At 38.1% G+C, this 21,048-nt stretch overlaps 1 protein-coding gene across 7 annotated transcripts in view; it reads left to right on the top strand.

Moving 5' to 3' along the window:
- LOC130906104 (disks large homolog 4) overlaps nt 1-21,048 on the top strand; it is a 163,394-nt gene that overhangs the window by 55,128 nt on the left and 87,218 nt on the right. Inside the window, exon 1 of one of the 7 annotated variants that reach the window (XM_057820043.1) lies at nt 770-1,117. The exons of 3 other annotated variants lie outside the window; for them this stretch is intronic. In XM_057820043.1, coding sequence (XP_057676026.1) covers nt 1,013-1,117 — 105 coding nt within the window. In that variant the 5' untranslated portion in view covers nt 770-1,012. Of the gene's footprint in view, nt 1-769; nt 1,118-21,048 lie in introns of those variants that run through there. 3 more of the 7 variants (XM_057820042.1, XM_057820048.1, XM_057820046.1) reach the window with 3 other exon arrangements.

Raw genomic sequence — 21,048 nt, 5'->3', positions numbered from 1 at the left:
TCGGAACAAGCCTAGTAGACAGTTTTTTCATCTGTGTGATTTTGACAAAAATCACATCACATTTGGTGACGATTTTACGCAGAAATGTGAGAAATCCCAAAAGGTTCAGATACTTTTTCATACCAGTGTACAATTAATTGTGTAATCTCCAAGAACAAATATAACATTTTCATCTTCCTGATAAATGTGCCATCTTTTGAAACATTTTTAAATGCGGTCTGTTCAATAACGTTAGAGCCTTTCATTAAATTGAGATGTCACTGCGGTGAGGGTGAACACGAAGAGAGCTTAATGCATCACCTTTCCCAGTGTATGTGGGTGGGAGGGTGTGTGTGTGTGTGTGTGTGTGCCTACGTGCGTGTGTTGCTGACATTTTTGGACTCATTCATTAAAGGCTCGGTGGAAACCACCTTGAGCGAGCACACTAATGAATGGCAGTAGGGTACACCTCAATCACTAAAGTAGACTCACCACATGAAGGCACTTTGTCTTTCAGCACAAGGGACAGCTCCACTCACTCTGGTACTTGGTCACCCGACAGGGGGCGCCGCCGTCCCATTCCAAACGAGTACAGAAAGATCTACTAGCAGTGTGTTAAAAAAAACTGTATATATGTCTGTGTATAATTGTAATATCAGCTAGCTTTTAATGCTGTTAGTAGTTAACCACCTCCAGCGATGAATGAACTTTGAGTTGAATTGTTAGAAGGGCGAGCGAGTGAAAGAGAGAAAGGGGGAGAAGGAAAAAGGGGGTGGGGAGAGGTAAATATCATTGATGCGCCCCTCGTTAAACCGCAATCTATGTAGTATAGAATGCCTTCAAGGTAACCAGCGTCCAAAAAGTTGCTTTAAAACGCGCTTCGTTGGAAGCCGAGTTTAAAATTGGGTTGGTTATTAGCCACCAGGGAGCACCCCACTCCCCCTTCTCACTTCCGCGGCTCTCCGGCGATCGTGTGGCGGCGTCGGCTGCGACGGCGGACAGAGCAGCGGTGTGGATGTGAGGCTTTGGACTGATGTCTCTGCCTAATATCAGGAATCTGAAGTGTCTCTCGCCGGTCATGTGCCAGTGTAAGGTCATCTGCAGCAACCGGACCCTGTCGCTCATGTTCGGGTGTAAGGTAAGGAAAGCCGGGGTGCATGCGGTGCTGGACGCTGGCTGCACCAACGCTCGCCGTCAGGTCATTTCACGGGGGAAGATTCCGTGGAATTTTATCGTTTAGGAACGCGATTTTCCTCACGTATGACGTTTAGCTTGCACGTGAATGCTTACAGCTGACCAGGATTTAGTCCTACACGTAGCAGTTGAAGCTTCACTAGTTTCTCGCCGGCAATGAATGAAATCACTATCTCCACAGTAGGCCAGGTCCTTCAGGGCTAAGCGGGGCTATTCATGCTGACTGGTCCACATTTAGGTTTGCATCATAGCTGAGGGAATCTGCACTGCCTGATTTTTTTGACCTTGGGAAATGCACTTTGTCAAGCCCAGAGCCACGTCCATATCCTTCATCACCAGGGAGAGCACATGAGGCTTTATCCATCCTTGGAATCAGATAACCGGAACACTGCTCCTCTTTTCTCATATGGCCAAAGGAGGAATGTCAAGCAGGCAGCTGCTTTATAACTGCAACAATGAATAACGGGTCATTATGTTTAGCTGTGCATTTCTAGTTTGAACTTTGACTTGGTGATAAACTGGAGATGATGGCTCTTTTTGGTCTTAAATCCCATGTTCCCATTAGCAGTCTATTGTGCTTATATGGGCGGAAAAAATATGCATGGGCTTGCAGCGCTTGATACAATCCGTGCGTTATGTTTTTTGTTGTTTGTAACAATTTATTTTCACCCCCCCAACCCCCCCAAAAAATTAATTCACAAAAAGTTAAGCCATATAAAGTATAACAAACCAGACTTCAAAATTATTGAAAACGGCAGACAAAATGTGCTGAAAACTGTAGTCATTTGCACCTGCAGACTCGTCTGTGAACTGAGTGCAACAGCATGACCTCATAGCTACTTTTACTACTATTACAATGATCCCTCATTTTATTTATTTATTTTTTTTTTATTTATTTATTTATTTTTTGGGCGGTTAATAGGGACCAGAACCCGCCACAATAAGTGAAAAGCCGCAAAGTAAATGTATTTATTCAGATCTATCATTAGAAAGATATACATATAAGACATGCTTTTTTACCTTTTTCCCCAAAGTATAATTTAAAAAAATGTTTTATGTACATACAGTGGTATGGAAAAATATCTGAACCTTTTGGAATTTCTCAGATTTCTGCATAAAATCACCATCAAATGTGATCTGATCTTTGTCAAAATCACACAGATGAAAAAACAGTGTCTGCTTTAACTAAAACTACCCAAACTTTTATAGTTTGTATGGTTTTTATAGTTCATATTTTAATGAGAATAGTATGCAGACAATGACAGACGGGGCAAAAATAATAAGTGAATTGTCTGCCTAAGGAGATTTCAAGAGCAATTGAAATCCATTTTTACCAAATATTTTAAGTCACGGTATTTTCATCTGTGTGATTTTGACAAAGATCAGATCACATTTGATGGTGATTTTATGCAGAAATGTGAGAAATTCCAAAAGGTTTAAATACTTTTTCATACCACTGTATACATGTTAATAAATGTTTTAAGCACTTTAAATGTAATAATTGAATTTTAAACATGTTACTTTCCCAGGGGATTATTTTTAAACAAGAAAAAGTAGACGCCCAATCATTAAAAAAAAAAAAAAAAAAAAAAAGATTGTCTTTATTTAATGCTTCATTGAGTGTCCACTCAAGTCCGCTCCAGGTGCTCACTTACAGACAATGAGTTGCCACAGCAACTGTTGAACAAGTTAAACGATGATTGACACGAGGCACTTTGTAGGTTGAGTCTCTGGTAAGATCAAAGCTTAACCGTCTGTCAATCATCGTTTACTTTTATAAGCAACTCCAGTTCACTCTCTGATGAAGAAAGAGCAGGGTGAGGGAGGGAGGGAGGGAGCGAGCGAGCGAGCGTGAACTCATCTGTATTTTTTTTTTTAATTGAAAAAAAAAAATCTGTGATGGACTGAGGGCGCAAAGTTTGAAGTGTGAAGTAGATCACTGTACTGCTTTTTACCGCTAATACTTTCTTGGGTAAAACACATGCAAATTCCTAAACTCAAATTCAGATGTACGTATTTAGCAATCGTTATGCAAACACATGCATTCCAATTTAAAAATGTACTATTTGAACCAGTGTTGTTTTCATGACGATGAAGAGACGATAACGGGCTAGGAACGTGTTTTGGAAACATAACAATGCAAATTCCAGTTTTCGTCTGACGAGACAAGAACAAGACGAAAATGCGCAATAGTTTTGGTCACAGGTTCACAATATGTGACATTTTAAGTGTAGTTAGCGTGCATCGTATCAGTGTCTGGTTGCGTCATGACGTACTGCGCATCCCATCCCTCTCAAACTCACCAGTGTTGTCACCAGTTACTCCAGCTTGCACACACGGTGAGATTTGTTTTCTTCTCTTTGGCAGAGGGAATATACAATGTTGCTTAGGCCTTCACAGGTCTGTGCTGAGTGATCATCACACACTAAATATAACTCGTAGCATTAGCATAGCTTTCGCGTTCGCAATTTTTTTTTTTTTTTTTTTTTTTTTTTGCATACAGTTCTTGGCGTCCAGCTAGGTATAATTCATTGAAAATAATGTACTGTTTTCCTGCAAGTTGGCGTTGTATTCAGATGCTACAATGTTCATCCAAAATAGTTGGAAACCTTTATTTATTTATTTTTTTTTAAATTTATTTATTGTTTTTATTCTTGAATTCTACAGACGAAAACATTTTCAGTAAATGTCGGCTAAAACTACATGAAATCAGTCTTAGGTTTTTGTCAACAAAAAGTAGATGAAGACAAACACATTTTGAGATGACTAAAATATGACTAACACTAATAAATATTATCGTCCAAAAGACGGACTAAGATGAAAATTAAAAGGGCTGCCAAAAACAACACTGATTTGAACACTTTAAGTATACAGTAGTATACAAATTAAACTATTTTTTAATTACCTAATATATTCAATTAGTACTAGGGATGTCCCGATCGAATCACGTGATCAGAAATTGGGCCGATGGCATCATTTTTCAGAGGATCGGAATCTGGTGTTAAATAAACATTTTTTTTTAAAATTCTGCTTCATGCTCGTACAACCTCTCCCTCATGCTGCTTTTCTTGGTCAGCAGTGCACTGGAATTGTTAAAGTTAATGATGATTGGCAGGTTTGTAGCTTTGATCTTGCCAGAGAAGCTAGGAAGCTCTACAATTTAAGGCGCAAATCTGTCAGTCACCGTTTAGCTTGTTAAACACTAGCGGCAATGTGGCTGTGGCAACTCATTGTGTAAGTGAGAGGCTGTTTTCAGCAGCGTTAGCTAATTTGAGCGGACTCACTCAATGAAGCATGTCATAAAGGCAAGCACAACAAACAACTTTTTTTCGGTGTCAGGTTGGGACTTTGGTATTGGCAGATTCTCAAAATCCGATGACTCGGGTGCAAAAATTTACGATCGGCACGGTACTTCTATTTGACAATATAATCATAGAATGGTGGGCCGCTACATTGAGAGGCAAACTAAAGGCACTAAAATATGCTTCCATAAAAAGATAAAAGGACAGAAAAAAAGGTTTTTAGCATCCTCTGTGAACACCTAGCACATACATTTATATAAGGTCTTCGGTAAGAGGATACCACCTACTCACATCTAATACAGAGCCCATCAAGTGCTTCTGCTGACAAATCAACACAGTTGCAGTAGCAAAGACACAGTAATCACATGACTTAGTGCCTCGCTCCTTCCTCTTGTTTACGCCTCCCTTCTGGAAAACATGAACCTCCCGCTGATTGAAGTTGCCTCTACGGGTGACATAAAAACCTCCAAACAAACACTTGCTTTGTTGTGTGAGCAAAATGGCAATAAAAGCATCATACTCCATTAAATTGTGGTTGCCGTGAACAGTAGTTTACAGTGCTGCTTTGATCTGATCTAAGTATACAGCGGTTATAAAAAGTCTACAACCTTGTTTTAATGTCAGGTTATTGTGTCATTAAAATATTCAACCCAGATTAATTGCACTGTTTATAGAATTTTGGAAAATATATGCTTCAGAGATAGCTAAATGATAGCTAAATCGTACTTGCTGTGATGACATAAAATAAGATTTTAGTGCTGCTTAGCTGAAGCAGTCATGATATTTAATGTTAGTCATTACAAAGATACGTTGGTGTAATTACTTCAGTTTTACAAGTTGCTACATTTGGCATGAAATAGATATATCGGTGTGTGCCAACCGCTTATGAAATGTGTCAACATTAATGCATTTTGTCAACTTCCAAAACAGCAATCAATTAATATGTATTTTTGTTTAAACTGCTTGTATTTTGACGTTTCAGACAGATACTGTATCTCAAAAACTATAGCCATTTGACACTTTTAACCTCATTTAACTATTTTAGTGACCCAAATTTGGTAAAGTCTTAATAGTTTTATGCAGGAAGCATTTTGATTTTAGACCAGTGTTTATAGTGTTAACATTTTCTTCCCCTAAATATAGTTTTTAAAAATATTTTATTGAGTAGCTTTTGACTGTATGTTTGTGCTGCTGCAACACCTGAATTTCCCTGATGGGCGATCAACAAAGAATTATCTTATTTTACCTTACTTCAACATTTCTGAAAGGGTACCACGGATAGGAAGATATGTAGTTCTTAAAAGACAAATGTTTGTACGAGTTAAAATAATTTGATATTAAAACCCCTGTTAATGTTTTTGTTTGAATAAAATTTGTAAAATTATTTTAACTAGTAGGTCGCCATTGTTGTTGATGTCGCAGGGCGGTTACGTCACATGGGTACGCTGCCGGACTTCCACAGCGTCATTCTTTACGACATGTCATCGGTTCTACCCTTCCAATTTGAACTGTGTGATCCAACTTATTCCAATATCATTATGGAGATAGTTAGCATCCAGAGCTGTCGTGTGCTTTCCATATGATTAGGGTATACAATGAAACACAGCAGTTTATTTTTCTGATAGCCCGTGCATAACAGCACACGAAAACGTTAATGCAGCTTGCCTCTACAGAGATGTCGAAGGGGCTCCATGACCGAGAGAATGCTGCCTTACCCTATTTTTGTCGCGTACAAGCAGGTGTCCAGATTGTTGATCATTCTTCTGGTGCTCTCAAATATATCATACTTAATTAGATGTTGCTCCTGAAGCTTGCTTCCTGGTGAATAAGCGACACGGAAAATAAATAAATGTATTAAACTTAGTTTGATTGCTGGAAATTCGTATCATTTTCTGCCCAACAGATGATAATGACACCTTATTTTGCACATTGAGAGCTCAGATGCAAAGAAAGGGGAGTGGACATAGGCGTTCATATTCGTAGATCGGACCGCGCCGTTTATTGGCATAAGCTTCGGCAACTACTCCTTCACAACATAACGTAACGTAATGTTATAACAATACAACAAAAATAATATATCTCTCAAAAAATAATGTTCACAAAAAGAAAAGTGCTTCAATCTGTATTAATGAGGTTTAAATAAACATCAATGCAAAGAGTACTAGCATTCACAAATTCACAATCAGATATGCAAAATACACATGAAAATTACTTAGACTGTTTAGTCAAACTCTAAACATTTTAGCAACTCATTTAGCTCAACAAATACACTGGATGGCAATATATAGTCACAATATACAAACTATGATGGTGGGAGCCATTATCAGGAGTCGTGTATGTTGTGAAGACAACATAAAAAATTAACATAAGGCACAATGAACCCGCCGTAAAAGGAAACTACGGCGTCAGTGGAGGGAAAAAACACACCTATTGGCTTGATCTCTAATTAATTTAAAACTCACCATTGACACCTTGTGGTGTATTTAAATCACTACTTTACATAGTTAAAGAGTGACACTGTGGAAGTACGGCAGTGTACCCATGTGACTGTACCGCCTGCGACGTCAACAACAATGGCGAGCTACTAGTTAATTTTTTGGTTTAAAATTTTACAAATTTTATTAGAACGAAAACATTAAGAAGGGTTTTGATATCAAATTATTATATCTCGTACTAACATTTATCTTTTAAGAACTACATGTGTTTCTATCTGTGGTAACCTTTAATGTAAAAAAAAGTGTACAGACAGTAACTTGTCACTGCTTAAAATGTTTAGCTGGTTCACATAATAATAACCTATAAATTCCTTAAACACACCATGTCGAGGCCTGTCCTTCTTTTGGATTAAGTGTCCCTAAAAGAAACCAAAAAAATTCTAATCCTGAACTGATTAAAATGTATGACATCATGCATGATGTTTCAGACTGCTAAATTCTTGCCGCAAAAAGTACAGAGAGAATTCTTTCTTGGCCTATTGTGGTCCCATAGTGGGTTGTTATTGGCTCTACCTTATTCGAACGAGTCTCAGGGGGCATCATAAATCAACAATATTGCAACCATACTGTTATACTGTTTACAGCTTCTGTTTGTTTGGTGCGGATCAGCACAATAACCCTGAAAAGGATCATTTTTTTCCAAGGTGATCTGAGGTTGCTTACATAACAATTGCTGTTGGACTGAGACTCTCAGTCATCTTATATTCAGAATCTTAATTAAAAGGGTCTTTCATGTGTCTGAAAGCATTCATGAGTGCTCTAATGGGCTCTCTTATGCTTAAAGCTCATTGATGGCTGCATAAGGTTTAATGAAGACGGACCGTATCGTATCGAAGTGCGTCTTTAAAGATGCAATACTGCGAAGTGCTTGGTCTCGAGGAGGGCAAAAGATCGAATTTAAACGCGATATTAATGCATTTAACGATTTGAGACTCGGATCAGTGCCCCGTCATCTCTAAATCCAGATCAATGATCACCTCACTCCCTGGATCGATTTTGGGTATAGCTTTCCTGGAAAATGGGCAAGGAGTGACCTGATGTCATCCAGACAATGAAACAACTATGAGTCAAGGGGATTTAAATATCACAAGAAGGCTTTAACGACTTTACAGATTCATATGGACCTCTGTCAGCCTTTCTCTTTATATACGGAGCACTGTATGCTTCAACTGTGACAGTTATAGATGCAGCAAGGGGGATGAGTGGCAGCACATATTTACTAATGCAGTTTATGTCTGAGTCTGAACCAGGCAGGGTCACCTCTACCTCTTGAACTTGTTCTTTTTACGTCATCTACTATCAAATGCTGTAGCCATTGCCTTCAGCTTGTAGAAGCGAGTAGCATTTACAATTGAGCTCAGAAGTAAATAATGCATTATTTTCTTTCGATTTAGGGCTGCAGCTATGAATTATTTTAGTAATCGATTAATCTATCAACTAGTTACAGTGGGGCAAATAAGTATTTAGTCAACCACTAATTGTGCAAGTTCTCCCACTTGAAAATGTTAGAGAGGCCTGTAATTGTCAACATGGGTAAACCTTAACCATGAGAGACAGAATGTGGCAAAAAAACAGAAAATCACATTGTTTGATTTTTAAAGAATTTATTTGCAAATAATGGTGAAAAATAAGTATTTGTATCATCTCAATACTTTGTTATGTTCCCTTTGTTGGCAATAACGGAGGTCAAATGTTTTCTGTAACTCTTCACAGGCTTTTCACACTCTGTTGCTGGTATTTTGGCCCATTCCTCCATGCAGATCTCCTCTAGAGCAGTGATATTTTTGGGCTGTTGTTGGGCAACACTGACGTTCAACTCCGTCCACAGATTTTCTATGGGGTTGAGATCTGGAGACTGGTTAGGCCACTCCAGGACCTTGAAATGTTTCTTACGAAGCCACTCCTTTGTTGCCCTGGCTGTGTGTTTGGGATCATTGTCATGTTGAAAGACCCAGCCACGTATCATTTTCAATGCCCTTGCTGCTGAAAGGAGATTTTCACTCAAAATCTCTCGACACATGGCCCCATTCATTCTTTCCTTTACACAGATCAGTCGTCCTGGTCCCGTTGCAGAAAAACAGCCCCAAAGCATGATGTTTTCACCCCCATGCTTCACAGTGGATATGATGTTTTTCGGATGCAATTCAGTATTCTTTCTCCTCCAAACATGAGAACCTTTGTTTCTAGCTAAAAGTTCTATTTTGGTTTCATCTGATCACAACACATTCTCCCAGTCCTCTTCTGGATCATCCAAATGCTCTCTAGCAAACCGCAGACGGGCCTGGACGTGTACTTTCTTCAGCTGGGGGACACGTCTGGCAGTGCAGGATTTGAGATCCTGGCGGCGCATTGTGTTACTGATAGTAGCCTTTGTTACTGTGGTCCCAGCTCTCTGTAGGTCATTCACTAGGTCCCCCCGTGTGGTTCTGGGATTTTTGCTCACCGTTCTTATTATCGTTTTGACGCCACGGGGTGAGATCGTGCATGGAGCCCCAGATCGAGGGAGATTGTCAGTGGTCTTGTATGTCTTCCATTTTCTAATAATTCCTCCCACAGTTGATTTCTTTACACCAAGCGTTTTACCTATTGCAGATTCAGTCTTCCCATCCTGGTGCAGGTCTACAATTTTGTCTCTGGTGTCCTTCGACAGCTCTTTGGTCTTGGCCATAGTGGAGTTTGGAGTGTGACTGATTGAGGTTGTGGACAGGTGTCTTATATACCGATAATAGTTAAAATACTAGGTGCCATTAATACAGGTAACGAGTGGAGCCTCGTTAGACCTCATTAGAAGAAGTTAGACCTCTTTGACAGCCAGAAATCTTGCTTGTTTGTAGGTGACCAAATACAGTGATACCTCTGCTCACGAACGCTTAAGCTCACGAACTTTTCGCCTCAAGAACATTAAATTCGCGAGCATATAGTCTCTGCTGGCGAACTAGTTTTCGGCGGACGAACCAAGCCACGCGGTCGGACAGCGCCACGAGAAGCTGACACACGCTCACGGCGTCCCAGTTCGTCCCCTCCCTTTCATTGAGTGCGGACGTGGTTTGTGTTTGATAGACATTTTGGACCATATTGAGTGTACTTTTGCTATTATGGGACCGAAAAAGAGTTACATACAGTCCTTATGGAAGGTGACTCGTGTTACCAATTCGCCCTCGACTGGTAATTGGCGGTGCTTTCAGCTTCCCACCGTCGTGAGAAGTGGACCGGCGAGTCACGTTGGCTCGTTGTCGTCGGTTGTCTTCGGTTCGCCCGATTTCCTCTCCAGAAAGGAGGCGGCGTGCATACAAACACCCAGAGGCGTCGGATGGCTTTTTGTGGGCACTTTTATTAACAACCAAAAGCATGTGGGGGGCACAGCAGTGGAGTCTACGCTAACTGCGCACTTTGCCGGTAACACTCTCCTTCCAAACAGTAACTCCCTCCCTCTTCCTCCCACTCCTCCCACTCCCATACCATCGCAAAGGTAAATAAAACAACTTTATTATACAGTACAGTTTATTTCTTTAATTATAATACAATAGCACACTTATTATACATAAAATAAGGTATATTTTTGTGTAGTTTTAAGGCTTATTTAGTAGAAAATTATGTTTTATGGGGACCTGGGAACGGATTATTCTCATTTTAATGGTTTCTTATGGGAAATAAATGTTCGGAAGACTAACTTTTCGCCTCACGCACACTTTCTGGGAACCAATTATGTTCGTGAGCTGAGGTATCACTGTACTCATTTTCCACTCGAACTTGGAAATATATTCTTTAAAAAATCAAACAACGATTAGAAATTTTAATCGTTTGACAGCCCTAAAAATAAATCAAAACACCTGAGCTTAGCATCAAATGGTATAAAAAACAAAAAAAGAATTAATGTGGATCGAAATACAATAAAAAAACAATTGGCTAACTTGCATAGCAAAAATACACTAGCTTAAATGCTATAAAATGCTCTATTTTTTTTCTTAATGCTCTTAAAAAATCATTCAAACACATATTTCCACAAAAAAAAAAAAAAAAAAAAAAAACGCCAAATATACCTATAAACTAAATTACGAATGGATGAAAAAAACAATAGCGCAAACAGAAACTCACCTCATGTTGGTCTTAACCGGGAGCAGCTGGATTCAGCCATGTTAAATGAGTTATGTCACATTCACTGTTGCGACTAGAGGGCAGGATATCCACCAAATCAATAAAACAAAATGCAAACACTTTCAAAACAAACCATTACAACAGCACCCTAATTAAACATATCCTCGAAGCAGAAAAAATTGATTCGAAGCTTTTTTTCTGATCAAATTACTCGATTAATCATTGCAGCACAATTTCTATTCTGTTGCAACTTTGTTGCAATATTTAAAGGCTCATTCAAGAGAATCGAACCATTGGTTGCCATTGACGGCGATTGCCGTTTAATCATTTCCACTGTAAGGACGGATAATCATTCACTTCAAGCCCTCCAAGCGAAAATGGAGTGGACGTGTATCGCCGTCAATAGCACTGAAAAGTGATAATTTATTACCAGCGTTTTCACTATAAATGGATTGGACATTAAAAGCCATTATGATGATGGCCAATGAATTAAATAAAGGATTATACTTTCTTTAAATTCTAAACAAAACCCAAAAGTCTTCCCAGAAACGCCCCCGCACTACTTAAAACCAATTTATGCCTGACTTTCCTCATTCCCATTATGCTTATACAGTAGGCTGCGTACATCCATGTGAATTCACTTTGAATTTTAATGTTCAAAGCGATTATCTATTAAGCTGCATTTTCACTGATGCTTGAAGTGAACTCCTGACTTCCTAGTGTTTGTGCATAGGCAGCCAATAAGAGACATGCATCTTATTAAAGCGCAGTGTGCTGACGGGGAATAATCGGCCGGCTGCATCAAAGAGCTGCTTCTCATCATACGACCAGAGACCCCTGGACTCGCATGTTTGTTTACAGTGAAACTATTAAGCAAAACACAGGTTACACTCTCGCATGTTTGGGAGGTTAACATTGCTTACATGAAGAAAATAAACTGTCTATTCAGCACAACACCAGCATGTGCCTTATTCTATGCTCTGTAGGGATTGGTTTTAAAAGTAATACCTTGACGTTTAACAACGTGCTATACATAGGTGGAGTTTGACTTTTGGGGCGGAGGGGCACAACATGTTGATGACCTCGAAACACAGTGTCAGCAATAAAATTAACTTGCAAGAACGTTTATAATAATAAGTTGACAATGAGTGTTTTTTGTTTCCCATCATTCTTGAGGGGAATTCTAAATCAGGCTGCTTAGGCAATACTTTTCGCCAAGATCGTCATCCATTGAATATGGTACGCCAAATACACAAATACATGCTTGACTTGTTAGATTCCTATGAGACATCTAGACCCCTAAGGTCGTCTGGAACTGGTCTTCTGCATATTCCAAGAACAAGAACCAAGCAGGGTGAGGCAGCATTTAGTTATTATGCTCCTCACCTCTGGAACAAGTTACCTGAACATCTGAAGTATGCTCAAACTGTTAGCTCTTTTAAATCAGGGCTAAAAACGCTTTTGTTTACCACTGCATATCCATAACTGGCTATATATTTCAATCTACATGCTTTCTATTCCTCTTGTGCTTATCTCCATTGCTGATTTCAATTATTATTATTAGTAGTAGTTTTTGTTTTATTTTTGTATACAGTACACTTATTCAGTATGTTCTCTATTATATTTTTATTTAAAATTGCCTTTCAAGATGACATATCTGTTTTATGTTTTGGATTTTATCAAGTAAATTCTCCCCTAAAATGCGAGTTACACTCCGGTGCGACTTATAAGTCTTTGTTTTTTTCCTCTTCGTTGGGCATTTTATGGCTGGTGCGACTTGTACTCGGGTGCGACTTAGGCTAGGTTCATACTACAAGTCTTAATGCACGAATCCGATTTTTTCGTGTTTTTCCGGCTCGAGTCAGGCATTAACGTGACGGTCTGAACGGGACAAGTCGCATAGAAGTGGACCATTTCAAATCCGATCCGAGTCACTTTCGTATGTGGTTCAGATCCGATCTGGGCCACATTTTTTCAGAACGTGACTGGCGGTCTGAACTGGCAAGACTCCCAAATTGGAATTCATGCAGCAATTACATCAGCAAAGAGCAAGCGGCACGGAGGACGGCAGCCATGTAGGCATTAGCGCCTAGCTTGAACTCTGCTTTTAAGCACGAAGCGGGCTTGATCCCAGTCATAAAAAAATTAAATGAAGAAAAGAATAAGCCTTATAGTTTTTTATTTTCATTCTGTGCGCAAAATGAGAAATATTTCATTATTGCACACATGGCCGAGTCTGGGCAAACTGACGCACCCGCGTCATTTCACGCACACACATCAAGGCTCATGTGTGCTCGTGTATGCGTAATATCAGTCCATATAAACTTTGACTATAAGACTAAACAGGGATTATTAATGTTTGTTATTTGTGTCCTCTTTTTGGAAATCAAAATATGTCCCACTCTGGAATGATATATAGCTAGCCTGTGTAATTTGTTTTGATGCGTCTTGCTCAGAGTGTGTCGGACTGCGAATTAGTGCGCATGCGTAATACTTAAATGGTCTCAATGGACAAAGGTAGTCTGAACGGGCACGCCAAAAAACAGCTATGACAAAAAATCGGATTGGTGCATTAAGACCTGTAGTATGAACCTAGCCTTATAGTCCGAAAAATACAGTAAAAAGTAAAAGTATTTTCTCCCGATGCGAAAATGTTATATATATATGTATATATGTGTGTATATATATATATGGCGGAAAACACTCAGGTGACTTGAAGTTCCGCTCTGAGACCCCAAACTTAGCCAACTTGCAAAATTGTCTGATATGCATGCGTGATACATAATTGGAAAGCTTAAAATCTCATTTTTCTGGGGGAAGGAAAATTTTGAACAGGTGGGCATTTAAAAAAAAACAAAAAAAAGTTTTTTAAACAGCAAAACCCTATCTGGAGTGAGAGCATGCGAGAGCAGAATTACAGACGTCATGACTTTAACGAGATATTATTGCGTTCTTACTTTTTTTCGATCCAAAAACTCCAGGTAGCATGTATCACTGAGTGTCAAGACACAGCTGCGAATGGCCACAGCTGGATTTTTTTTGGATTTTATGCGTGAAACATGGTCATATAACAAGGGTCGCGATGCAAAAATTGCAGACATCAAGGAGTGGTCGTGATTTTTTTTTTCATATATTTACCCTTTTAAACTTTTTTTTTTTCCAATTTTTCTTTGTTTGGATTGATTATTTATCATCCATATTGGAGAAAATGCCAAAGGAACAAAAATAAAAAAAATACAATTAAGTGATAGTTATGAGGTAGATATCCGTGACTGTTATACAGACACCATTTTTTTCATTGTGACATAATTTGTTTAAAAGTTTAAATTATGTGGGTGAATAATTTTTTAAAGTCGTTTTTTTTTTTTTTTTTTTTTTTTTTTTTTTTTTTTTAACGAAATATGAGACATCAATTAATGATTCCAAGTTAAAAATGACATTTTGAATAATAAATATAATTAATTACCTTCGTTTTATGGCTGGGTTGAAACAAAAGCAGTTGCGCGACGTCTGTAAACCGGTTTTCAGGGTAAAACGGACAAATGAAAAATAGTTGGGGGGCTTCATGCACCATGAATCTGCTATGGCAGCATTTAGACATATTGTTCTATCAAACACAACAGTTGTTTTAACTTAAAATACAGCAGTTTCTTTTAAAGAGGAGTGCAAGAGCAGAAACTGCTTTTTCAGTCTTGTCTGTGTTTTCCGCCATATGCTTTATATTTTAAATATGTTATATAACCGTGCAGAATGGGGGGAAAAAAAGTAATAAAATTGACTGCATTGTAAACAAAAGCTTATCTTAATAGCATATTGCAAGCAACTATCAGGTGGTTACCTCCACCTTCTGTACAGGTGTGCAGCACCTATTTGAAGGCGCGCCACTCTCACTGTTGTTGTTTTATTGGTCATTATCTTGTTCACCTGTCTAGCCTTGCTTGTACTTGTGGTGTTCCCTCTAGTGCTCAACAACGGTATAGTTGCACGGGGCTTGTTGATTGTGCTGGACGCTTGAAAACGAAACTATCAATTCACAATGAGAGAAAAATAAAAGTAACGTTTAACACAGGCGATAATATGAAAAGTGGTGGAGTAAAAAGTTTTTAAAAATTACTGATACAGTAATTGCTTTAAAATGTAGTGAAGTCAAAGTAAAAAGTACCACTTCATATTTGTACTCAAGAAATGTACAGATACACAAAAAGTACAGTAGGCACAGTTATGTTCCACCACTGCCCCTATTACAATTAAGATGGCCGCCGGTTAGTCACGACATCAAGCCTTATTCTGATATAAATAGTTTTAACCATATTTTCACAAGCAAAAGTATGCTACAATCATGAATGTTGAATTTCCATCAACAATATTGTTACACGTTTCTCGCTAGATGTCTTGTACAGCATTGGAATACAGCCTTCTATTATTTTTTTAATAATACTATTCAGTTCTTATTATCAGTTCACTTTCTGAGAAATGTAACTTTATCAGTCTTTGCTCCTTCTTCTGTTCCTTCATTTTCAGTTTTTGAGATAAGACTGCAACAATGCCAACAATCGGTAAATGTCAGATCAGATATTTCAACATGATAGGTTTTTGTGGGTCCCGTCAATGTTGCGGATGAATCATCTTGCAGAAATGAGATGCAGAGTCTCATTATTGCAAGAAAACAATTTAAGTGGAAATTTACTAGGACGAGGACACAACCAGAGGAAATGCGGGGAGAAGAAAAGTTGTTTACTTTATGTATTTTTCATGATTCCCTCTCTGCCTCATTGTTGTAATGCAAACCTTATGCATCCAAGTCGGCTTTGTTGGGAATACAGTGCATATTTTTAGAGTCTTGAATTGTGTTTCGGAGAGTATACTTTACAGGTCATATAAATGTTCTTGTCGATAATCCACTTTTACTGGGTAGAGGGAGTATTTTGATTTGTTAAAATAACGTTTAACCCTTTCTTGCCGAATATATAACGTTTAATACACTTAGAATTTCATGATTTTGAGACTAATTCAGAATTTTGAAATATCTTTCCTCAAAAAAATAATGGATGCAAGTCAACTCATGCATCTGCAGGTTCCATGAGAAAGAAAACAGGATTTAGCAAGGGTTATAGATATTACAGCGCTTATTATACATATATATATATATATTTCTTTTTTACAAATTTGAAAAAAAGGTTTCATTAAGACCTTATTTTCAAATTTTGTGATTCTCTGACAATTGCTTCATATTGCAGACTTATCTCTTAACCTTTATCCTTTTATAGTTTGGTGACTGACGTAATGTATTCAGAAGTGGTTTCAGTGTGTAATATTGTTGTTGGTTTCTACCTCCACCGCTTCGACCTAGTTGAGTTTGATGCTCTGATTTCAAGCAGCATTCACTATACAGTGCTGGCCAAAAGTAATGGCACCCCTGCAATTATGTCAGATAATGCTCAATTTCTCCAAGAAAATGACTGCAATTACAAATACCTTGGTAGTAATGCCTTCATTAATTTTGCTTGCAATGAAAAAACACAAAAGTGAATTAAAAAAAAAAGTCATTATAATTTCACTAGGGATGTCAAAATTATAACGTTAACGGGTGGTAATTAATCACGTTAAAATATTTGACGCAATTAACGCACATGCCCCGCTCAAACAGATTAAAATGACAGTAGTGTAATGTCCGCTTGTTACTTATTTTTTAGTTTGTTTGGCGCCCTCTGCTGGTGCTTGGGTCCAAATGATTTCATGGGTTTGGGGAGTGAGCATGGTGTAATTATTGACATCAACAATGGCGAGCTACTTGTTTATTTTTTGATTGAAAATTTTACAAATTTTAATAAAACGAAAACATTAAGAGGGGTTTAATATAAAATTTCTATAACTTGTACTAACATTTATCTTTTAAGAACTACAAGTTTTTCTATCCATGGATCGCTTTTAAGAGAATGTTAATAATGTTAATGCCATCTTAATTAATTAATGTTTAAGCTGTAATTAACTCGATTAAAAATTTTAATTGTTTGACAGCCCTAAATTTTACAAAACTCCAAAAAGGGGCCAGTTGGTAGACTTCATAATACCATGCACACGGTCAAGCAGTCCAGTGCAAGAGGCAGCAAAGCAACCCCAAAACATCAGGGAACCTCTGCCATGTTTGACTGTGTTCTTTTCTTTGAAGGCCTCGTTTTTTTTTCCTGTAAACTCTATGTTGATGCCTTTTCTCAAAAAGCTTTACTTTTGTCTCATCTGACCAGAGATTTTTCCAAAACGTTTTTGGCTTTCTCGGGTAAGTTTTGGCAAACTCCAGCCTGACCTTTTTATGTCTCTGGGTCAGAAGTGGGGTCTTCCTGGGTATCTTACCGTAGAGTCTCTTTTCCTTCAGACGCCGACGGATAGTACGGGTTGACACTGTTGTACCCTCGGACTGCAGGACAGCTTGAACTTGTTTGGATGTTAGTCGAGTTTCTTTATCCACCATCCGCACAATCTTTGTTGAAATGTCTTGTCAGTATTTGTTTTCCGTCCACATCTAGGTAGGTTAGCCACAGTGCCATGGGCTTTAAACTGATTGATGACACTGCGCACTCTAGACATAGGAACATTCAGGTCTTTGGAGATGGATTTGTAGCCTTTAGATAGCCCATGCTTCCTCAAAATTTTGCTCAAGTCCTCAGACAGTTCTTTGGTCTTTTCTTTTCTGCATACTCAATGTGGTACACACAAGGACACATGACAGCGGTTGAGTCAATTTGAATCCATTTTAACTGTCTGCGCGTGTGATTTACCGTAATTTCCTGACTATAATGCGCACTTTTTTTCCCCAAAATCAACTTGTAAAATCATGGTGTGCATTATACATACTGTATGGTGTACAGGGATGGAGACAGAAATATATCTATATTATATATATTAATATAAAGACCGATTTTTTTTTTTTTTTTTTTTTTTTACACGGTCATGTTGTGCTGAAGAAAATGTATGCGGCGATCCGTTGCAGGCCATTACGGTACATGACGTCACCATTTTGTTTCGGTAATACTTCACTCTGATTGGTCGAATGATTTCGTCTGTGTTAAATTCTGCTTTTTTCACTCTTCATAAAGCACAGAATTTAGTTTTTTTAACTCATTTGAGTCAACGTTTATTGCAACTCGGACAATAACAAATGTAGCACAACACAGACTTCCTGTGTCCGTCAATTATATCTGTCCCTCGGGAAACTCAAACCCAAATAACAATAGTTCCTCTTGTTAGTCAACAGCGATGCGCTCGTTCCGATTTCCGACTCACTTTTATTTTACCGTATCAATCCATGGAAGAAACATTTATTCATCATGATGAATCGAGCAAGTTATACAGAAGCCTTTAAATGAAAAGTCACATCTGTTTTGTTTTCTCCTGGATTCTGGTAAGTTGGACAAGTTGTCATATCATATTATTACCGTGCATATTGTCAGTTTACGGTAATGTTTTGAACTACCAATGTGCTATGCTTGTGCTGTGTTTCACCAGTCAGTAAAATGACATTTCTGTATCTGTACACGAGCGCTGTTTTCTTGTATTCTTCTATTTATTGGTGCTAAAAGTAGGGTGCGCATTATACATGGGTACAATAATTTTCCCAAGATTTTACAAGTAAATTTGGGGTGCGCGTTATACACGGGTGCACCCTATATTTGGGAAATTACGGTACTTATTGCCACCACCTGTTATGTGCCACAGGTAAGTAACAGGTGCTGTTAATTGCACAAATTGGAGAAGCATCACATGATTTTTCAAAGAGTGCCAATACTTTTGTCAGGCCCATTTTTGAAGTTTTGTGTAAAATGATAATGATTTGATTTGATTTTTTTCCCCCATTCTCTTTTGTGTTTTTTCATTGCAAGCAAAATCAATGAAGATATTACTACCAAAGCATTTGTAATTGCAATCATTTTCTGGGAGAAATTGAGCATTATAGACAGAATTGGAGGGGTGCTAATACCTTTGGCCAGCACTGTATTGGTACAATATCCTCCCTGGCAGAGCTCGAAGTATTTCGGCCCATGCGGAATGCAAAGTGTGTTGTTATACCACACAGCTACGGGAGGACTATCACTTGTCAAAGTGTTGTGCTGAAGCACCTTGGAGAATAGTCTGAAGGTAGCATTGGCAGAGGATGAGTGGATCGCCAGTCCTCGTGAGGCAGAAGTCCACATAAAAAAAAATATATATATATATAATACTGTTAGCTGGCAAGGTATCGCCTGGCAACTGAAATTGCCATCATGCTGGGTTTGGAGACTTGAACACATATTAAAATGAACTGAGGAGGCAGTGTTTTTTGGTAAATGAATGATTTGCAGTAGAAATGACAAATTAGAAGAGTATTATTGCATTGCTCCCTGTACAGTATTTGAATGGGGGGTAAAAAAAAAAAGCTATAAGCTATTTTTTTCCAACCCAATATTAGTGTTCTGCCTGCTGTGAGCATTAAAATTAACCAGGGGGATAATTTTGTCAAATAGAGACAAATACAGAAAAAATAGAGACTGTACAATATTGCTCCGGGAACTGTTTTTTTATTTCTCGACTGACCTACTTAAGATACACTTTAACAGTAGGTGTTTGCATTTCATACTCTTAATAGGAAATCCTATTTGTAGAAACTAGTGTTCACCACAATGAAAATGGAAAAATGAGCAATTACAGTTCTATAAAAATTTCCAGAGGTTGGTAGAGCAGCAAAAAAAAAATTCTGAAAAGTAGCGTCTAAATAATATTACTCAAGTAAAAGTATTCATCCAAAAATGTACTCATGTACAAGTTAGAAAGTATTCGTTGAAAAGAATTCTCAAGTCATGAGTAACATTTTAACTGCTTTCAATGTCTGTTTTTCAAAATTTTTTAAATTATGGTATTTTTTTTTTTCCTCAGGACAACTTTATCTCTTTGAACTGTTATTATTATACTGTACTATAACCTATTACATGACGATATTAGGCCAAAAAGATGACACAACAATCATCGAATTCAGACCAGAACAACACTACGAAACATCATCCGTCCAAAGAGCAGGAGTGCCCTCTAGTGGAGAACAAAACATTGTTACCACTGATTGGTATCATGGAGTCCTGTGGTTATTGTTGTGATGTCTCATTGGTGAAACTGAGACGGCTACTTGGAAAAACACTTTCTTGGAAAAACACTTTTTATTTATTCTGTTTCTGTAGGGTATTAATGTTGTCTTTTACTTAAGAGGCATGGTCTATTGTTTTTAGTTGAGATTTGTTAAACAGTATTTTTTAATTTAAGAGTAAACATTTATCGCGTTTAAATGGGTGTACTTGATCTACTAATATTGTATTCTCACTGTGTTATTGTAAATTGATTTTTTTTTTTTAATTGGGGGGGGGGGCGCAATAAGATCGCATATCGCAATAATTTATGAGATAAATTATCGCACGCTAAAATCGCGACAGGCCTACATACCGGCCACGTTCACATTTTGTTGTTCATGCATCATGTAACATTATCATACTCTACAATTATTCAGCATGTTATTTTCTGTTGTATTTTTATTTTAAATTGCCTTTAAAGATGACATATCTGTTCTATATGTGTTGGATTTTATCAAGTAAAGTTCCCCCAAAAATGCAACTTAGGCTATGTTCGTACTACAGATCTTAATGCACGAATCCAATTTTTTTGTGTTTTTTCCAACTCGAGTGTGGCATTAACTTGACGGTCTGAACGTGACAAGTTGCATAGAAGTGGACCATTTCAAATCCGATCTGGGTCACTTTCGTATGTGGTTCAAATCCGATCTGGGCCACATTTTTCCAGAATGTGGCCGGCGGTCTGAACTGTCAAGAGTCCCAATTCGGAATTCATGCAGCAATTACGTCAGCAAAGAGCAAGAAGCACGGATAACTGCAGCGATGCAGGCTTTAGCGCCTAGCTTGAACTCTTTTAAGCACACTTTTAAGCACGAAGTGGGCTTGACCACAGTC

Source organism: Corythoichthys intestinalis, chromosome 18 (genome assembly GCF_030265065.1).
Source record: "Corythoichthys intestinalis isolate RoL2023-P3 chromosome 18, ASM3026506v1, whole genome shotgun sequence".
Lineage (NCBI taxonomy): Eukaryota > Metazoa > Chordata > Actinopteri > Syngnathiformes > Syngnathidae > Corythoichthys > Corythoichthys intestinalis.
The sequence above is the reverse complement of the archived record's forward strand: the minus strand, read 5'-3'. Positions and strand labels throughout refer to the sequence as shown.